Below are 21,338 nucleotides of genomic sequence, written 5' to 3'. Positions count from 1 at the left end.
AGTCTCACAAGCTGATGCTGGGGGAGAGAGCTCCAGGCATGGTGGGCTAATATAGTGTCTATTGGAAAGCTATTGGGATCTTAAGGTTGGTCTGGGCCATTAGATATTCAGGGAAATGTTGGATGGGGAATAGGTCTTGGTTTGGGTTTTAAACCGAAGATGGACACAAAAAACTGGAGAAACTCAGTGGGTTAGGCAGCATCTCTGGGGGAAAAAAAGGAATAAGTGACATTTTGAGTCAAGACCCTTCTTCAGTCTGATAGTCAGGTGAAAAGGAAATGAGTAATATAGACGGTGATATAGAGAGATATAGAACAACAAATGAATGAAAGATATGCAAAAAGTAATGATGATCAAGGAATGGTGGAGCCAACAATGGTCCATTGTTGTCTGTGGGCTAGGTGATAATGAGTTACACAGACAGTGAAACTCAACACAACGACCAGCGATGCTGCCTGTCCCGCTGAGTTATTCCAGTTTATTTTGTGTCTATCTTCGGGTTAAAACAGCATCTGCAGTTCCATCCTAGACATTGGTTTGGGTTTTATCAAGATCACTCTGCTCCAGATTTTGTTGCTGGTTCAATCAAAGAGTTTGCAGTGAGATTAACTGCCTGCAACATCAAGACAGCATTTAACTATTTCAAGAGGCAGGTACTGACAATCTCCAGCCCCCACGAGACATTCATTCTCTGCACCACTCATGCAGAGTGGCTGAAATGTGTACCATCTATAAAATGCACTGGAGATACTCACTTAGGCTATTGCAACAGCACCTTTCAAACCCATTGCCTCCCGGACCAAAGGCATTTGATGAGTGTGTGGGATCGCAACCAGCAACAACGTCCCCTCTAAGTCGTACATCATCTTGTACTTGGAGATACATTTCTGGTTCTTCATCCTCAATGGGTCTCAATTCTGGAACAACACTGTGAGATGACCTTCACCAGAGGGAGGGTAGCTGGTTCAGATTGTTGAGGAGGAGATCAAAGAGATGCGGAGGAGGAATATTGACTTAGAAAATCCCATAGAGTCTGCTTAGATGGAACTAAGAAACATCATAGGGTAGAAAATGGTGAGCATTGTTAACAGGGTCCCAAATAGTCGTGGTAATGTAGGTGAAGGAATTAAACAGGGAATTGGAAACTTGTGCAGTAAGGGTACAACAATAATCATAGGTGCCATTAAAGAATGGATCAAGTGAGCTTATGTTCAATGGTATTTAGAAGGATGAGAGGGGATCTTATAAAAACATATACAATTCTTAAGGGATTGGACTGGTTAGACACAGGAAACATCTTCCTCATGTTGGGGGAGTCCAAAACCAGGGGTCACAGTTTAAGAATATGGGGTAGACCGTTTAGGACTGAGATGAGGACTTTGTCACCCAGAGAGCTGTGAATCTGTGGAATTCTCTGCCACAGAAGGCAGTGGAGGCCAATTCACTGGATGTTTTCAAGAGAGGGTTAGATAATAGTCTATTGTATTTCGCCACAGTATTAGTTCCGAAAGGGAAGCATATTAAACTGCGAAATGAAGTAGCAGGCTGAGCTTTGGGAGCAGTGTAGAAATTAACAAAGTAGGACAAAAAGGTTTATATCACGGGGCAGATGGAATGTAAGGGAAACTTGAAGTGGACATAAAAAATGATTAAGTGACCGTCAATCACCCGTTCACACTAGTTCTACACTGATCAGCCAAAACATTATGACCACTGAGAGGTGAAGTGAATAACATTGGTTATCTTGTTACAATGGCACCTGTCAAGGGGTGGGCTATATTAGGCAGCAAGTGAACAGTCAGTTCTTGAAGTTGATGTGTTGGATGCTGGGCCAAATTGTTATGGCCAGACGACGGTCAGAGCATCTCTGAAACGGCAAGGCTTGTGGGGTGCTCCCGGTCAGCAGTGGTGAGTACCTACCAATAGTGGTTCGAGGAGAGACACAAACTGGCGACCGGGCGTTGGGCGCCCAAGGCTCATTGATGGGCGTGGGCAACGAAGGCTATCCCGTCTGGTCCAAACCGACTGTGGGAAGACGACAAGCCGGTGGAGGGAGTGTGATGCTCTGGGCAATGTTCTGCTGGGAAACCCTGGGTCCGGCCATTCATGTGGACGTCAATTTGACACGTGTCACCCACCTAAACATCGTTGCAGACCAGGTACACTCCTTCATGGCGATGGTATTCCCTGATGGCAGTGGCCTCTTTCAGCAGGATAATGTCCTCTGCCACACTGCACACATTGTTCGGGAATGGTTTGAGGAACATGATGAAGTGTTCACAGTGTTGTCCTGGCCTCCAAATTCTCCAGATCTCAATCCGATTGAGCATCTGTGGGATGTGCTGGATCGACAAGTCCGATCCACGGCTGCTCCACCTCGCAACTTACAGGACTTGAAGGATCGGCTGCTAATGTTTTGGTGCCAGATACCACAGGACACCTTCAGGGGGTCTTGAAGAGTCCATGCCTCGGCGGGTCGGCGCTGTTTTGGCGGCACTCTGAGAACCAACAGCATATTAGGCAGGTGGTCATAATGTTTTGGCTGATCGGTGTATGTTACCCTGCTTTCGCATCCACTCCCTGCACACTAGGGGCAATTTACAGAGGCCAGTTGACCTGCCAACCCGCACGCCTTTGGGATGTGGAAGGAATCACATTGAATGGTGAAGCAGAGCTGAATACCCACTCTCTATTTTTCTGTGTATCTAGAAAGCCTGCAGTGATTTAAGTGGCAGCTCCACATTCTCAAAGGCAACTATTGATGGTCAATAAATTTCCAACAACACAGAGATCCTGAATAATATTAAAAATACACATGAACTCTGCTCACCCAATATATGTGCACGTGTACGATAAACACTATATATGCTGCATATTATGCATACATTTAAGTTGGGCATTGCATATGTACCAGGCTTTGTCTATATATATAGTGTACTTGTAAATGAAGGCATGCATGTGCTGAGTCCTACATTTGTCAATTATTAATCATGGGAACCATGAATATGCACATTGGGTATTGTGCATATGCACTGTACCTTGCTAAATATGTTGATTACTTAATGAACATGTGCCAGAGATGATCATGCATCATGTTAAATGTTAGTATATTATACTCCATCTCATCGAATTGCCAGTCTTTTTCTCATTTGGAGCAGCTGGGTGGATACAGCTGGGAAACCACTAATCATTTCCACTCCACTGCCCCAGAATTAATTCCACAGCAAAACTTGAAAGTGGGATATTATTGAAATTTTAATTTGAGTTGTAGACTTTGATCATCATTGGGGGCGATGCTTTGCTGTCGACACAAAAGACTGCTGATGCTGGAATCTTGAGCGTTTCTGTTTTTCCACGTTTTGGTGACTGCTTTTATAGTCATTCATCATTTCCTCCTTGCAACACGGGAAACCAACCAATTTCAGTTTAGTTTAGAGATACAGTGCGGAAACGGGCCCTTCGGCCCACCAAGTCTGGGCCAACCAGCGATCCCTGCACACCAACACTATCCCACACACACTAGGGACAGTTTACAATTGTATCAAGCCAATTAACCTACGAACCTGTACGTCTTTGGAGTTGCTGTAGTATAGACCACTAAAACCGTCCAAATAAATCTTATAATTTCTGTAATAAATTCCCAGGTCGTACTTGAGCTATTTATCTTCAAAGTTAGTGTGTCTACCTATTTTTAAATATTTGTTTGCAGCTGGTACTAACATGAAGAATCAATATTTTTTGTTGACTATTGAAACATTTTGATTGCTGCTAAGAATACTGCATGCAAAGATAGACGCAAAGAGCTGGAGTAACTCCACGGGTCAGGCAGCATCTCTGGAGAAAAGGAATAGGTGACGTTTCAGGTCGAGATGTCTGAAGAAGTGGTCTCGACCTGAAAAGTCACCTATGCCCTTTGTCCAGAGATGCTGCCTGTCCCACTGAGTTACTCCAGCCTTTTGTGTCTATCTTCGGTGTAAACCAGCATCTGCAGTTCTTTCCTACACAGTTTGGCTGCGTCCAAAGATGACGGGAGTGTAAAATCAACGCTCCATCGTGGAAAAACAGCAGCCTCCTGCAGGTTCTGGCAGTGGGAACGTCACACAGCCAGCTGGCTTCGAGATGCAACTGCAATATTAAGGATATGTTGCCACAGAGTAATATTACTCTCTGGGAGACTACATTTACATTAAATAATGCAGTTGTTGGTGAAATAGGCTGGACCATGGCCAGCTTGATCTAGCGATCGTGTTTTTGATCTCATTTCTATCACCCACCATCAGCTCAGACTTCTAATTAACCTCCGGTTGCTATTGCTCGGTGGCCCCACTTGCCCAAGCGTTTGAAGTTGGTAATTTTCCCATGTTTGGAGCCTTGGAGCAAAGTCCAATTTAGTCTTGAAATAACAAATATCATCTTCCCTCCCCCATTTTCTCACAGTTGTGCCTCCCAGGTGGCTGGATGTAGCCAGCCTCCTTCACTAATCACGTTATTGCTTGAGTCACAGCAACGCTTTGATAGGGAGAACGCTGATGTGCCTTCCAGAGCCCTGATGGTTTTATAGTCACAGTCACAGAGGCCGATGTCAGAAGATCCTTCAGGAGGGTGAACCCTTGGAAAGCATCTGGTTCTGATGGTTTTCCCCGGTCGAGTTCTCAAAACCTGTGCAGACCAACTGGCTGGAGTTTTTGCCGACATTTTCAACCTCTCACTACTGAGGTCTGAGGTTCCCACCTGCTTTAAGCGGGCATCAATAATGCGCGGTGCCCAAGAAGTGTAAGGCGATGTGCCTCAACGACTATCGACTAACGTCCGTGGTGATGAAGTGCTTTGAGAGGTTGGTTATGGTGCACATCAACTCCTACCTCAACAAGAACCTCGACCCACTACAGTTCGCCTGCCGTCACAACAGGTCAACGGAGGAAGCGATCTCACTGGCTCTCCACTCCACACTGGACCACTTGGACAGCAAAAACACGTCCTGGTTGGGTGGCTCCTGGGCCTGGCCAAGGGCTCTGCCCGAGCCAGCTGCCTACCCCGTTTCCAGGGTTACATCCGCGCCCGGGTGGTGCTGGAGAGGGACTGTGCGCTGTCCGCGGGCACCCTGGGGGATTTCCGGGACCGATGGGCACCGCGGGGGATTGGATGCATCCCGGATAGGGATTGTAATATCTATATACTAAAACTCTCGTTTGTTTGTTTATTTGTGATCGAACTACAGCCAAAACGGTACATGATAGCATGACAATTTTAGGCCCACCTTACTCACTGTCATCGCTTTAATGGTAAAGCAAGTAGTTTTATTGAAATCGGTGTTATATTTTTTAAGTTATTCACATTTTAAAGTTTAAATCTATCTCCCAGGGAGGGAGGGAGGGGGAGGGAGGGAGGGAGGGGGAAGGTGGATAAGGGGGTTTGAGGGGGATGGAGAGGGGGAAGGAGAGGGGGAAGGGGAAGTGGGGAGGGAAGGGGGAGGGGAGGGAGGGGGTAGGAAAGGGTGCTGCACCAATGCAGGAGAGGTTTGTGCCCAACGGGTCCACTTGGTCTAGTAGTTGTATAATAGTTTAATTTGGTATATTTGTTTGTATTGTATTTTGGTGGTGGGTTCTGTTGTTTTATTGCATTGTAAATATTATTTTAAAATAATTGAATACATTTTTTGATATTAAAAAAAGCTGGTTACCAAGCTCACGGAACTGGGTGCATCTCTCTGCAACTGGATCCTCGACTTCCTCATCCACAGACTACAGTCTGTTTGAATCGGCAGAAATACTTCTTCCTCATTAACAATCAGTACGGGGCACCTCAAGGCTGCGTGCTCAGCCCCCTGCTCTACTCACTCTATACTCATGACTGTGTAGCCGGACACAGTGCAAACTCCATCTTCAAATTCGCCGCCGACACCACCGTTGTTGGACGAATTACAGATGGTGATGAGTCAGAGTATAGAAGTGAGATTGACTGATTGACCAAATGATGCCAGCACAACAACCTGGCTCTCAATATCAGTAAAACCAATGAACTGATTGTGGACTTTGGAAGAGGAAGGATCAGGACCCACAATCCTGTTTATATCAACGGGATGACGGTGGAGAGAGTCAAAAACTTCAAATTCCTGGGCGTGCATATTTCCGAAGATCTTTCCTGGGCCCAGCACACTGATGCAATTATAAATAAAGCACATCGACGCCTCTACTTCCTGAGAAGATTACGGAGATTCGGTATGTCAAAGAGGATTCTCCTGAACTTCTACAGGTGTACAGTAGAGGGCATATTGACTGGTTGCATCATGGCCTGGTTCAGCAACTTGAACGTCCAGGAGTGGAAAAGACTGCAAAAAGTGGTGAACACTGCCCAGTCCATCACTGGCTCTGACCTCCCCACCATCGAAGGGATTTATCGGAGTTGCTGCCTCAAAAAGGCAGCCAGCATCACCAGAGACCCACACCACCCTGGCCACATGCTCATTTCACCCCTGCCATGGGGAAGAAGGTGCAGGAGCCTGGAACTGTAACGTCCAGGTTCAGGAACAGCTTCTTCCCTACAGCCATCAGGCTATTAAACACTACATCCTTAAATAAGCTCTGAACTACAATAGACTATTATTATTATTATTATTATTATTATTGCTGCACCTATTGTTTTTTTGAGTATGTGTATATGTGTATATATATATATATATATATATATATATATATATATATATGTGTGTGCGTGTGTATCTATACACACTGAATGTTTTTACTCTCTTGTTTATCATATTGTTTACAGTGTACAATGTTTACATATTCTGTTGTGCTGCAGCAAGTAAGAATTTCATTGTTCTATCCGGGACATATGACAATAAAAACACTCTTGACTCTCTCTTGACTCTTGTGCCCTTTAGATTTTTGTAGATTGTTGAACTTCCAGAGATCCCCCCCCTCCCCCTCCCTCCCCCCCCCTCCCCTCCCCCCTCCCTCCCCCTCCCCTCCTCCCTCCACACCTCCCTCCTCCCTCCCTCCCCCTTCCCTCCCTCCCCTCCCGGTTACAATGGAAACCCTACGAGGACGGGCCCAACGGGGAAAGAGGGGTAATGGGAAAAGGGGAGGTCCCCCTCCCTCCCCCCCCCTCCCTCCCCCCCCCTCCCTCCCCCCCTCCCTCCCCCCCTCCATCCCCTCTCCCTCCCCCCTTCCCCCCCCCCTCCCCTCCCCCCTACCCCTCCCCCCTCCCTTCCCCCCTCCCCCCTCCTCCCCTCCCTCCCCTCCCCCCTCCTCCCCTCCCTCCCCTCCCCCCTCCACACCTCCCCCCTCCACACCTCCCTCCTCCCTCCCTCCCCCTTCCCTCCCCCCCACTCCCCTCCCGGTTACAATGGAAACCCTACGAGGACGGGCCCAACGGGCACACTTGCGCTAGTATGACAATAAAAACACTCTTGACTCTCTCTTGACTCTTGTGCCCTTTAGATTTTTGTAGATTGTTGAACTTCCAGAGATCTGTCTTCCCCACAGGATCTTGAATCTTAAACTTCCCTCCCACTTTGCCTCATCTATTCCCTCAGCCAGGAACTGTGGGAATACATGCACTAATCGGTGAAAGGCCAATGTCGTTTTGATGGTGCAGTTGAGTAAGTGAGGTGAAGGTCCAGTGAGCAACCTGCCTGAGTAATGTTTAATTGTTCCTCGGGAGGCACCATTGACAACATATCATTGATTAGAGTTGCTGGCTCTTGCTACTGTTTGCTTCCATTGGGAAACAGGCTGCTTCCTATCCCAGAACTGGGGAACAAATGTTGGATGAAGCACTTCTATTCAGTAACGAAACACTGGTTTTGAGTGTTTGATGTTACTCTCACTTCCCAGCTTGTTGATTAGATGGATTAAAGTTGTGTGAAAAACGATATCTTGTTGGGAAACAGCCAACGCAAATGAAATTCCCACCATCAAATCTATTCTGGTGGGATTAATATCCGCAATGGGAGATCTTGAATGTTATTGTTCCAGTAGTGTGTGTATATGTGTGCATGTGTATGTGTGTGTGTGTGTATATATGTATATATATATGTGTGTGTGTGTGTGTGTGTATATATACATATATGTGTGTGTATATATATATATATATATATGTGTGTGTGTGTGTGTGTATATATATATGTGTGTGTATATATGTGCGTGTGGGTGTATTTGTGTGTGTGTGTGTGTGCGCATGTGTATATCGTGTGTGTGTATGTGTGTGTATATATGCATGTGTGTGTATGTGCATGTGTGTGTATGTGTGTATATATGTGTGAATGTTTTTCTACGTGTGCTTATATATATATATATGTGTGCGTGTGTGTATATATATATATATATTACAGATTTTCATTAAATTGATGTAATTTTAAGGTCTCTTATTTCAACAAATATACATATAATAAGAAGACAAAACCCCTCCATATGAATCCAAAGCCATTTTATTAATGCTATTACTTTCCTTTTCTCTGATGGTAATGATTTATGCCATTGGACTTGCTCCTTTTGAATGCACCCCTTTGATATGTGGTACCAGTTGCAGTTCTTCACTTAAGAAACTCTTTTTGCCACAAGAGCTTCATTGTTACGTGCAAAAATAATTTGTCAATGGGGCCATTTGACTGCAAAATTCATTAGTGCCAAACCTGTTGATTACCTGTCATTTCAGCATTGGTGAGATCAGCTAACTTAGGCACTGAATTAGTTTAGTTTAGTTTATTATTGTCACATGGGCATTGAAAAGCTTTGTTGTTGCGTGCTATCCAGTCAGCGGAAAGACTATACATGATTACAATCAAGCCGAGACCCTTCTTCAGACTGGTAGTCTGAAGAAAGGTCTCAACCCGAAACGTCACCCTTTCCTTCTGTCCAGAGATGCTGCCTGTCCCGCTGAGTTACTCCAGCTTTTTGTGTCTATCTTCGATTTAAACCAGCGTCTGCAGTTCCTTCCTACACATTACAATCAAGCCGCCCACCGTGTACAGATACAGGGTAAAGAGAATAATGTTTAATGCAAGATAGAGTCCAATTAAGCAATTGAACTAGCACCTTTCTAATTTTTTATGTCCGCTTTAGCATTATGCAGTCAATCCTCTCAGTAGAGAAACAAAGTCTTCCAATAGAAACAGTGATTGATCATCTGACTTTGGCGTGGGATCTAAAATGGTTGTTAATTTATGTATTTCTTTTAAATAGTGGAAAAGGGCCAAGCGGGACCGCCAGGAGCACCCAACTCGGCAAGACTTCCACCCGCCTCACCCAGACACCCACCCAATACGGTACGGATCCCGCCCAACTCTCCGCGTATCCCACCCAAATTGGCAAGACGCCGGCCCAACTCGCCGAGACTTCCACCCGCTACCGGAACAAGCCAGAGTGCCATTCGGGAAGTTGGTTACGCAGGCCCACCAGGATCGAGGGATACGCCAGATATTAACGGCTCCCCCAGGAACAAGGAACAACAAAGCACACCACCAACGACCAGGCAAGATGGAGTCACCAGTAAGTAAACTCGTCATTATGTATTGGCCATGCTTATTTATCATGAAGCAGGAGGAAGCTATTTGGAGGCCATTTCGAGTTGGGTAGCTTCTTTTTCCCCCTACTCCCACTGCTAACCTTCACAGCACTCACTTATTTTTTAATGTCTGACTCCATGGCCAACTTTCCGTTCAGTAGTGTCGTGATTGCCATCCTCAGCAAAGTCCATTGAGCCAGATTTAACACAGAGCAGTACATGTGACAATAAACTAAACTAAACTAAACCTCTGTTGAGTCGCACTGAATAATCCCGATGAGGCAAAGGGAGTCATGGTGGTGCAGCGGAGGAGTTGCTGCCTTACAGCAGTTACAGCGCCAGAGACCCAGGTTCGATCCCGACTACGGGTGCTGTCTGTACCGAGTTTGTATGTTCTCCCTGTGATCTGCATGGATTTTCTGCGAGATCTTCGGTTTTCACCCGCACTCCGAAGATGTACAGATTTGTAGGTTAATTGGCTTGGTAAATGTAAAAATTGTTCCTAGTGTGTGTAGGATAGTGTTAATGTGCAGGGATCGCTATTGGACTGAAGGGTCTGTTTCTTCACTGTATTTCTAAACTAAACTAAACAAACCTAAGCACCAATAATGTTCGAGTGATCAACGGAATGTCAAACCAGTTTTCATTTTATTCAGCACGTTGTTTCATCTGATTTAAACATGCTAACTTTGTTATCTTATGAACTTAATTCATTTAAATCTACACTTTAAAAAATTTGAAGTCTGAAGAAGGATCCTGACCCGAAATGTGACCTATACATTTTCTCTAGAGATGCTGCCTGACCCACTGAGTTGCTCCAGCATTTTGTGTCTATCTTTGGTATAAACTAGCATCTGCAGTTCCTATTTATTTCATTTAAATCTATATTTTGTTCAGAGGTAACATTATATATGTTTTCCAATGGTGTGTTATAGAAAATCCTTAAAGATGATAGGATATTTAAAAAACAACTATGTTTTTCTATGATGCTGAATTGAGATTGCACAAATTACCTTTCTTTGGTTTTAATGACTATCTTGACTTTGCAGTAGGATTCAGTCCCAGGCTCATGACTCGATCCAAAAACTTGAAGGTAAAATCTGGGCTGATTTTTAAAACAGGATTGACGGAGAGCTGTCGACACGAGGAACAGCAGATAGACACAAAATGCTGGAGTAACTCAGCAGGACAGGCAGCATCTTCAGACTGAGAGTCAGGGAAGAGGGAGACACAGAGATATGGACGGGTCAGGTGTGAAAATGAGACATCAAAGGGGATGGGGTTCAAGGAAAATGTAGAATAGATCATTGTTAGCTAGGGGAAGGTGACAACGAAGCATACAAAGTTACAAAATTAATCAGGCGGACAGTCAGACTAGTTGGAGAGCTAGGAAGGGGGAGGGATGGAGAGAGAGGGAAAGCAAGGGTTACATGAAGTTAGATGTGGATTCACAATAAAAAGACCCAGTGCTGGAGAAACTCAGTGAGCCATGCAGCATCTCTGGACAACATGGATAGATGATGTTTTGGGTTGGGTCTGAAAAATGATCCTGTCCTGAAACGTCACCTGTCCACGATGTCCAGATATGCTGCCTAAGCTGCTATTACTCGAGCACTTTGTCTTTTTTTTGAGGGAGAGCTGAATGATCAATTAGATGGTTGAAAATGAAAAAGTTGCTCCATTTAAAGTTCTGAAGAGATGTGAAATATTCCACAGGTCTTTTGAAGAAGTATCTGTGAGTGGGGGCCAATAGTTCTCCATCATTCATTACCACTTCATAAGTTCCTGTTCAAAGTGATAGGAGCAGAATTAGGCCATTCGGCCCATCAAGTCTGCTCCACCTTTCAACCATGGCTGATAACTCCATTCTCCTGCCTTCTCCCCATAACCCCTGACACTCGTACTAATGAAGAATCTATCCATCTCTGCCTTAAAAATAACAAATCACGATTAATTGATCATTTAAGACAGAGGTCTGGAGTAACTCAACGAGTCTTGCATTATATCCTGGAGTACATGAATAGGTAACATTTTGTTTCAGGACCCGTCTTCAGATGAAACGTGACCTATCAAAGTCCTCCCGAGATGTTGCCCGACCCTCTGAGTTACTCCAGGTCTTTGTGTCTTTTTATGTAAACCAGCATCTGCAGTTCCTTATTTCTCTATTTCACCTGATAATTTAATTGGATGCTGTTTGTGGTGGGTTAGCTTTAAGTGGCGGCCTTAACTACTGACAATGAACACGTTAGAAAGTACTTCACTGAGATATGCTCTGGAGCAGATGATGATTTTTAAATGGCAGTATTGTAACTACAATTTATTCCTTGTTGCCAACGTTACAGTTCCTCTCCCAAACTGTGTTAATTCACTGCAAGAGCTCCATCTGTTGGAATTCTGCACATATATTTATGGTTTTATTAATGATATAAAAATATGCTGGAGGAAGGAACTGTGGATGCGGGTTTATACCGAATTAGACACAAAAAGCTGGAGTAACTCAGCGGGTCAGACAGCATCTATGGAGAAAAGGAATATGTGATGTTTCGGGTTGAGACCTTTCTTCAGACCCTTCTTCAGACACACTTCAAAGGTGTGCTGGTACAGTTTTAAATATATATGAGGAACCATGAAAAACTCTGCACTTCTTGTTTAATGAGAAATAAATGTATAAAGGTGCATCAGCAAAAACTATTTTACAGGCCATTGTTAGAAAAAACAATCAACAATGTTGGAAATGAACTTGAATCTGTCAGTAACCTGTATGAAGGAACTGCAGATGCTGATTTAAACCAACGATAGACACAAAATGCTGGAGTAACTCAGCAGGACAGGCAGCATCTCTGGAGAGAAGGAATGGGTAACATTTTGGGTCAAGACCCTTCATCAGACTGACATCAGGCCGACCTTTCTGTCCTGGGTCTCTTCCATTGTCAGAGTGAGGCCCAGCACAAATTGGAGGAACAGCACCCCATATTTCGCTTGGGCAGCTTACACTTTAGCGGTATGAACATTGACTTCTTGCACATGGACTTGAAAGGTTCACCAACAAATTGTGGACCATTGTCGGAGATGATTTCCATTGGTGCTCCTAGGAGACCAAATGTTGCAGTCACCATATTAGCAACCATGGCACTCGTGGTGCTTGTCAGCTTATGCACCACCGGAAACTTGGAATGGCAATCTACCATGACAATATATTGCAACTTCAAGTAACCTTTGCTTTCCCTCTCTCTCCATCCCCTCCCCCTCCCAGTTCTCTGACCAGTCTTACTGTCTCCGACTACATTTTATCTCTGTTTGCTTTGTTGTTAACTACTCCCAGCTAACAATGATCTATTCTACATTTACCTTGATCTCCATTCCCTTTGTCTTGTTTTCACACCTTCACACTTTCTTATCTATCTATCTCCCTCCCCCCTGACGTCAGCCTGAAGAAGGGTCTCGACCCGTAACGTCACCCATTCCTTCTTGCCAGTGATGTTGCCTGTCCCTCTGGGTTACTCCAGCTTTTTGTGTCTATCTTCTGCCAGTAACCTATTGACAAGGGAATACCTTGCTAAGGGTGGACAAGAAGATGGTGACTTGAAGAGGGTGAGTCTGTGTTCAAGTTTTTAGATTTTCGTAAAGATAGACACAAAACACTGGAGTAACACCGGAGTGGATCAGGCAGCATCTATGGAGAAAGTGGATAGGTGACTTTTCAGGTCAAGACCCTTCTTCAGACTAATTGCGGTGGGAGAGGGGGGTTACATGATGGAGGGCAATGAGGCTTGCTTTTTAAATGGCATTTGGGCCATTGTGGCTAAAAGAAATGTGAATTGAAAATCTGTTTTCAGACTTTAAGAAGGTGAACAACCTAAGTTTGCTGCTGTAGACTGTTCAGTCATGGGAAGGGGACCATACTGGGCAAGGACACGGGAATGTAACAGTCAAAAGGTGCAAAAAGGATTGGGAAAAATAAACAGCACCTGAACCAGAAATGAATGTTTTTTTAGACAGGTTTAAGCTAAGCTAAACATGATAGGAAAGAAAACTGCAGAGAACTTCAGTCTGAAGAAGGGTCTCGACCCGAAACGTCACCCATTCCTTCTCTCCCGAGATGCTGCCTGACCTGCTGAGTTACTCCAGCATTTTGTGAAGAAAACTGCAGATCCTGGTTTAAATCGAAGGTAGACACAAAATGCTGGAGTAACTCAGCGGGTCAGGCAGCATCTCTGGAGAGAAGGAATGGGTGTCGTTTCGGGTCAAGACCCTTTTTCTACGGTCAGATAAAAACACATTGAACAAGGAATGTTGACAGATTTCAGAATGGTGTGCGATGCAAAGGAAACATGCAAGTGTGTTGTCATCTCCTGCCTCTCTTGGTTTGGTTTTGTTCAAGTGATAGTCATACAGCGTGGCAACAGGCCCTTCGGCCCAACGTTCCCACACCAACCAACATGTCTCATCTACACTCGTCCCACCTGCCTCCGTTTGGCCCATGTCCCTCTGAACCTGTGTAGGAAGGAATCACAGATACTGGTTTAAACCAAAGATAGACACAAAAAGCTGGAGTAACTCACCGGGTCAGGCAGTTACTCTAAATCTGTCTGATCCATGTACCTGTCTAAATGTTTCTTAAACGTTGCACGTGTGGCTGCCTCAACTAACTCCTCCGGCAGCTTATTTCATTCTCCCACCACCCTTTGTGTGGAAAAATTAACCCTCATGCCTGACCCGCTGAGTTACTCCAGCATTTTGTGATACCTTCGATTTGCACCAGGATCTGCAGTTATATTCTTACACAGCTGGTCAGCGTAGACTCACTGGGACAAAGGGTCAGTTTCTGCATTGCTTCTCTAAACTCTAAAGTCTAAAGAATGTCATTAATATCCAGCACCAAAGTGTCTATCATCACTGACAGAGACAGCTGAACCCTGACAGGCATGGCAAACTGGATATACTGCAAATAGGAAGTAAATTACCAGAGAACAAACCTACTTGACCTCATCCAGTTACGTAATGCTCAGCAAGAATCAGAGGCGGCGCGGATGACCAAGGAAAGGTGGAGCCCACAATGGTCCATTGTTGGCTGTGGAAGAAGTGATAACAAACGGATATGTGAATGCTAACAGTGGAACCAGTAGGTCGGCTAGGGTGAGGGAAGAGCAGTGAGAGGGAATGCGGGGGTTACCTGAAATGTAGTCAGAGGGTGGTGAATCTGTGGAATTCTTTGCCACAGAGGCTGTGACGGCAAAGTTAGTGAATATATTGAAGGCAGAGATAAATAGATTCTGGATTAGTATGGGTGTCAGAGGTTATGGGGAGAAGGCAGGGGAATGGGGTTAGGAGGCCAATTCTCTGAATGGCGGAGTAGACTTGATGGGCCAAATGGCCTAATTCTACTATCACTTATGATCTTATTTAAGGAAATACATATTCATACTGCTGAGTTACTACAGCATTTTGTATCTGTCTTCAGTGTAAACCAGCATCTGTAGTAACATCCTACACAATTACTGCCCAGTCTAGTTTCAATCAACAACAAAGTGATGGAAGATGTTGTCTGCAATGTTATCAAATGGTACCTATGGTAATAATAGGTCACTGCTGCCCATTTTTGCTGGGACCACTCACTCGAATCCTCAAATATAGACCAAAGAAATGATTCACTTGGTACAAACATGTGAGACCATTGCTTGATTAGTGTGAGACAACAGTCTCCAGGAGTCTGTAGAAAGCTACATGATAGACTGTGGCCTGTCCCTATTCCTATCTGAAGTTGATGTCCAGATTGCTGAGTGATGTAAGCCTTTCTTTAATGATTTATCATGGCAATTTTGAAAAAAAGAATTGATTAGACTTTCAAAGGATATTCAAGAGTCAATCATATGGGAGAGGACAAAATGTAGAAACAAAGAAGTGTCGACGTTGGTGTATACCGGAGATAGACACAAAGTGCTGGCGTAACTCAGCAGGTCAGGCAACGTCTCTGGAGAAAAAGGATGGGGGACGTTTCGGGACCCTTCAGTCTGAAGAAGAGTTCCAACCCAAAACGTCACCCATTCCTTTCCTCCAGAGATTCTGCCTGACCCGCTGAGCTACTCTAGCATGTTGTGTCTATCAGATGGGAGAGGAGGTTTAGATTTAGCGATTTAGAGATATAGCGCGGAAATAGGCCCTTCGGCCCACCGAGTCCACGCCGCCCAGCGATCCCCGCACATTAACACTATCCTACACACACTAGGGACAATTTTTACATTTTACCCAGTCAATTAACCTACAAACCTGGTCATCTTCGGAGTGTGGGAGGAAACCGAAGATCTCGGAGAAAACCCACGCAGGTCACGGGGAGAACGTACAAACTCCATACAGACGGCGCCCGTAGTCAGGATCGAACCGGAGTCCTTGCGCACAAAGGACATCGGAAACAGACACAGAGATAGATTATTCAGCTCTCCATGTTGGCTCTGCCATTCATTAAGATAAACGCTGAGATCTTACCTCAACCCACTTTCTTGCATATCCATATAATCCCATGAATCTCTTAACATCTAATTAAAAAAACCTCTTGATATCTGTGTCTGCTGAGCGGCATTACCCAGTCAATTGTTCTTTGTCGGCAGAAAGGAACTGCAGATACTGGTATACACCGAAGATAGACACAAAGTGTTGGAGTAACCTGGCAGGTCAGGCAGCATCTCTGGTGAAATCTCTGGAGGGCTGACGTTTCGGGTCGGGACCCTTCTTTGTCATTAGGTCATCATGACCGAGACTAGCTGGAAGGAACAAAGGAGACCCTGGCGTGGGGGACCGCCGAGGGGGGGGGGAGAACAATGGAGGACCCAGCGTGGAGTGGCAGTCCTGAGAAGGGGAGGGGGAGAACAGAGGAGCAAATGGGGACTTGGCACGGATACTTTGTAACTTTGTCAACACTCTTTCTGAGGCGTCTAGTTACTTACCTTGGGTATGCAAACATAGAATTTCACTGTGGCTTGCCACGTGTGACAATGAAGCATTAATTCATTCATTCATTCTAAATCCAGAGGAACTGAAATTCCTGGGTTGTTAGACCGACCTTTTTGAGTTGCTAGTCTGGTAAGTGGATCCCGTGCGGCCACCTTGTCTCATTCTTTCTTTACCTTATGAAGTTGGGGTGTGGGGGTGATGCAGAGTATTTAATATTAGCTCTTAAAGGCTGCCACTACCTTCAGTGCAGGTTCATGTGATCAAGTGCTCTTTGAGCAGTGGCATTTATGTGCAGAAGCTTGCCAAACCAGCCGAGAGAGTCCTTGCATTACAATCATGTTGTTGTTGAGGCTGGGGCACCTTACCCACGTGGCCACACAATGAAACCAGACACCACTGAAATGGACTTGTTAAATGCTGACCAGGCTTGGCCACCTCCCCTACACGCCATGTTCTCGTGTAACTAATTTATGAAGGAATCATCTAGGCAAACTAATGTAGCAGGATTTAATTTTAAAATGTGTTTCTATTTGAATAGTTTCCCGTGAAGCAAAGGGAGATTTTTCTATGTAATAGACCCGTAATAAATACAAGATGTTGTGGTTGATAGGAGCAGTGGTCGTTGCTAGAAGAAAAACATAATCCAATGTGCTTGAAATTATGTTTAGGAAGAGTCTCGACCCAAAACGTCACCCATTCCTTCCCTCCAGAGATGCTGCCTGTCCCGCTGAGTTACTCCAGCATTTTGTGTCTATTGTGGGTTTAAACCAGCATCTGCAGTTCCTTTCTATATAAAATGTGCACAGTTGTTCCTTGGATCCAGTTACTTAAGCAGCCAAGCCAATTCAATATAGGTCTGAAATTTGAAGAAAGGTTTTGACCCGAATTGTCACCTATTCCTTTTCTCCGGAGATTCTGTCTGATCCGCTGAGTTATTCCGGCATTTTGTGTCTATCTTCAATATAACACTGGTAATGTTTTTGCTGCATGCCAATTAGTTTACAACTCCAGGGTGTTCAGAATGAGAACAAAAGTGTATTTATCTTTTCTCTCTTTCCTGGTTCAAATGACGTGTTTTCAACCTGAAGCATCAGCTCTTGTTTTTTCACAGCAGTTGTATGACCAGCAGTTTTTATTTTTACATATTTTGATTTGCAAATAAATTCACAGTGTCAGAGTCAGATGCACACTTCCAACAAGCACTAAAGAATAATAAATGTGTGGCACGTGATTTACTGTTAAATAAATGTGGTTGCAGGAGGTACTTTACTCTCCCATTGGGATGGCAACAAAGATACTCCACATACCAGCCACTCTGAAGTCAAGTGCCTCTGTTTCTGTTAACTGCAAAAAGTCTGGCACAATACCAGGCTCCCAGTCGACGGAATTGCTGGAATTGTCATTACCAGTAAGGTCATAAGTGATAGGAACAGAATTAGGCCATTTGGCCCATCAAGTCTACACCATTCAATCATGGCTGATCTATCTCTCCCTCCTAACCCCATTCTCCTGCCTTCTTCCCATAACCCCTTACACTCGAACTAATCAAGAATCTATCAGTCTCTGCCTTAAAAATATCCATTGATGGCCTCCACAGCCTTCTGTGGCAAAGAGTTCTAGATTTTTTTGGATTTTTTTTTCGATTCCAGCAGCAGCAGCAGCAGCAGCAGCAGCAGCAGCAATCAGTGTGCATGTGTGTGTGTGAGAGAGAGCAGAGACCGTAGTATTGTGTGGGGATAGTAAGGTGTAAGACCTGTGTGATCTCCCGGACAAGTTTCGATCGCCTAGCTTGGGGTCGGAGAGGAATTTCCTGGATTTTTTTTCCCAAATTGGCCTGGGTTTTTAAGCCGGTTTTTCGCATCTCCCAGGAGATCACTCAGTTCTTTTGGGTGGGCAGTTGGAACGGTTGGAGTAGCGTCCGGGCAGTAGTTTTTGGAAACCGAGCACGGGGCTTTGTTCTTACAGAGGTCCAGGAGCGGTTGGAGCGGTTGGAGCAGACCACTCTGCAACGTTCCCAGTTAAGGGGGCGTATGAGTGCCAGGGCAGTTTATTGTTCTGGGTGTCGGATGTGGGGAATCTGGGAGTCTGATAGTCTTCCAGACATTCACATCTGCGCCAGGTGCGACGAGATGGGGCTCCTAAGGGACCATATTAGGAACCTGGAGCGGCAGATTGATGACCTCCGTCTGGTCAGGGAGAGTGAGGAGGTTATAGAGAGGAGTTATAGAGAGGTGGTCACTCCAAGACCACGGGAGGTAGACAAGTGGGTCACGGTTAGGGGGGGCAAGGAGCAGAGGCAAGGACTAGAGAGTACCCCAGTGGATGTACCCCTTGGCAATAAATACTCCTGTTTAGGTATTGTTGGGGAGTACAGCCTACCTGGGGGCAGCGACGGTGCCCGGGCCTCTGGCACGGAGTCCGGCCCTGTTGCTCAGAAGGGTAGGGAAAGGAAGAAGAGAGCGATAGTGATAGGGGACTCTATAGTGAGGGGGTCAGATAGGTGATTCTGTGAACGCAGTCGGGTGACCTGGATGGTCTGTTGCCTCCCTGGTGCCAGGGTCAAGGATGTCAGGGAACGGCTGCAGGGCATCCCGAAGGGGGAGGGGAACCAGTCAGAGGTCATTGTACACATTGGAACCAACAACATTGGTAAAACGAGGGATGAGGTCCTGAAACAAGAATTTAGGGAGCTAGGTAGAGGATTGAAGTGCAGGACCTCTAAGGTTGTAATCTCTGGATTACTCCCTGTGCCACGAGCTTGTGAGTATAGAAATAGGAGGATAGAACTGCTTAATGCGTGGCTCAGGAGTTGGAGCAGGGGGGAGGGATTCGTTTTTCTGGATAATTGGGTCTGTTTCTGGGAAAGGTGGGAACTGTATAGGCCGGACGGTCTCCACCTTAACCAGAGGGGGACCAATATCCTGGCGGGGAGGTTTGCTAGCACTGTTGGGGTGGGTTTAAACTAATTTGGCAGGGGGTTGGGATACAGCATGGAGCTAGTATAGGGGGTGAGGAGAAGGAAAATATAGAGGAAGAAACTGGTCAGATTGGGAGGCAGAACAAGAATGCCCCAGCACAATGGGGTAGGGCAAGTCTGAACGGCATTTATTTTAATGCAAGGAGTATTGGAAGCAAGGGGGATGAATTGAAGGTGTTACTGAACACATGGGAGTACGACATTGTTGCCATTACGGAAACATGGTTGAAGGAAGGGCAGGACTGGCAGCTCAATATTCCAGGATATAGAATCTTCAGGAGAGACAGAGAGCAGGGAAAAAGGGGAGGGGGTGTTGCAGTATTAATCAAAGAATCTATTTCTGCTGTAAGAAGGGATGACATATTAGCGGGTTCCTCAAATGAGGCTATTTGGGTGGAATTGAGAAATAGAAAAGGGGCATGCACCTTACTGGGTGTATACTACAGACCCCCAAACAGTCAGAGGGAAATAGAAGAGCATATTTGTAGGCAAATCTCGGGGGTGTGTGAAAACAACAGGGTAGTAATAGTAGGGGATTTCAACTTCCCGAATATTGATTGGGATAACCAAAGTGTCAAGGGCCCAGAGGGTGCAGAGTTCCTAAGGGTCATCCAGGAGGGCTTTTTGAGCCAATATGTTGAAAGTCCAACAAGGGAGGGGGCGGTATTGGACTTAATCTTGGGAAATGAGGCGGACAGGTGGCTGAAGTATCAGTAGCAGAGCACTTTGGTGACAGTGATCACAATTCAGTGATATTTAAGGTGGTAATGGAAAAGGATAAAGAGGGACAGAGGGAAAATTTCTAAATTGGGGCAAGGCCGATTTTAATCTGATAAGACAGAAGTTGGCCCTGGTGGACTGGGATCAGCTTCTCGTGGGGAGGACCGCATCAGAACAGTGGGAGTCATTCAAAGGAATAATTGAAAAAGTACAGAGGAAGCATGTTCCCCTAAAGTTTAAGGGTGGGACAAACAAGTCCAAAGAACCTTGGATGTCGAACGATATAGTAGGATTGATTCGAAAAAAAAGGGGGGCTTTTGGAAGGCATAAAGAACTTAAGGCACAGGCATCATTAGAGGAATACAGAAGGTGTAGGGCGGTTCTTAAAAAAGAAATTAGGAGAGCAAAAAGGGGCCATGAGATAGCACTAGCAGGCAAAATAAAAGAAAAACCCAAAGTGTTCTATAAGTATATCAATACAATACAATACAATACAATATATCTTTATTGTCATTGTACCCAGGGGTACAACGAGATTGGGAATGCGCCTCCCATACGATGCACTAATTTAGGTAATTTAGACAGCAGCAACCCAACGAAACGAACAGTTATAACAGTTTTGGACAGGGTAAAGTGCAAGTTGATCTATGCGTTGTGGCCATCCGGCTCAGCAGGACCGGTTCATAGCAGCTATGGCCCTGGGGATGAAGCTGTTCCTGAGTCTGGAGGTGCGGGCATAGAAGGCCTTGTATCGTCTGCCCGATGGAAGGAGTTCGAACAGACTGTTGCAGGGGTGTGAAGAGTCTTTGTGGATGCTGGTGGCTTTTCTGAGGCATCGTGTGTTGTAGATGCCCTCCAAGTCTGGTAGCTGTGTTCCGATGGCCCTCTGAGCTCTATGGACTACCCGCTGTAGAGCTTTCCTTTCTGCCTCCGTGCAGCTGAGGTACCACACAGGGATTCCATGCGTTAGGATGCTCTCTATGGTGCAGCGGTAGAAGGTCGTCAGCAGCTGTTGGGGTAGACCAGACTTTTTCAGTGTTCTTAAGTAGAACAGTCTTTGTTGTGCCTTCTTGACCAGCGCAGCAGTGTTATTGGACCATGTTAGGTCCTCCGAAATGTGAGTGCCCAGAAACTTGAAGCTGGACACTCTCTCCACACTGACCCCATTGATAGAGATCGGGGCATA

The 21,338-nt window shown here is 45.3% G+C and overlaps 1 protein-coding gene across 1 annotated transcript in view; it reads left to right on the top strand.

Annotated features, from left to right (window-relative positions):
- The window catches only part of LOC144593079 (EMILIN-2-like), a 63,496-nt gene that overhangs the window by 32,899 nt on the left and 9,259 nt on the right, over window positions 1-21,338 (top strand). The window contains exon 5 of the mRNA XM_078398513.1: window positions 9,186-9,491. Within this exon, the coding sequence (XP_078254639.1) occupies window positions 9,186-9,491 (306 nt within the window). The remainder of the gene's footprint in view (window positions 1-9,185; window positions 9,492-21,338) is intronic.

The sequence above is a fragment of the Rhinoraja longicauda genome, chromosome 4 (genome assembly GCF_053455715.1).
Source record: "Rhinoraja longicauda isolate Sanriku21f chromosome 4, sRhiLon1.1, whole genome shotgun sequence".
Classification (NCBI taxonomy): domain Eukaryota; kingdom Metazoa; phylum Chordata; class Chondrichthyes; order Rajiformes; family Arhynchobatidae; genus Rhinoraja; species Rhinoraja longicauda.
Note: the sequence above shows the minus strand (reverse complement) of the source record. Positions and strands in the feature narration are given on the sequence as shown.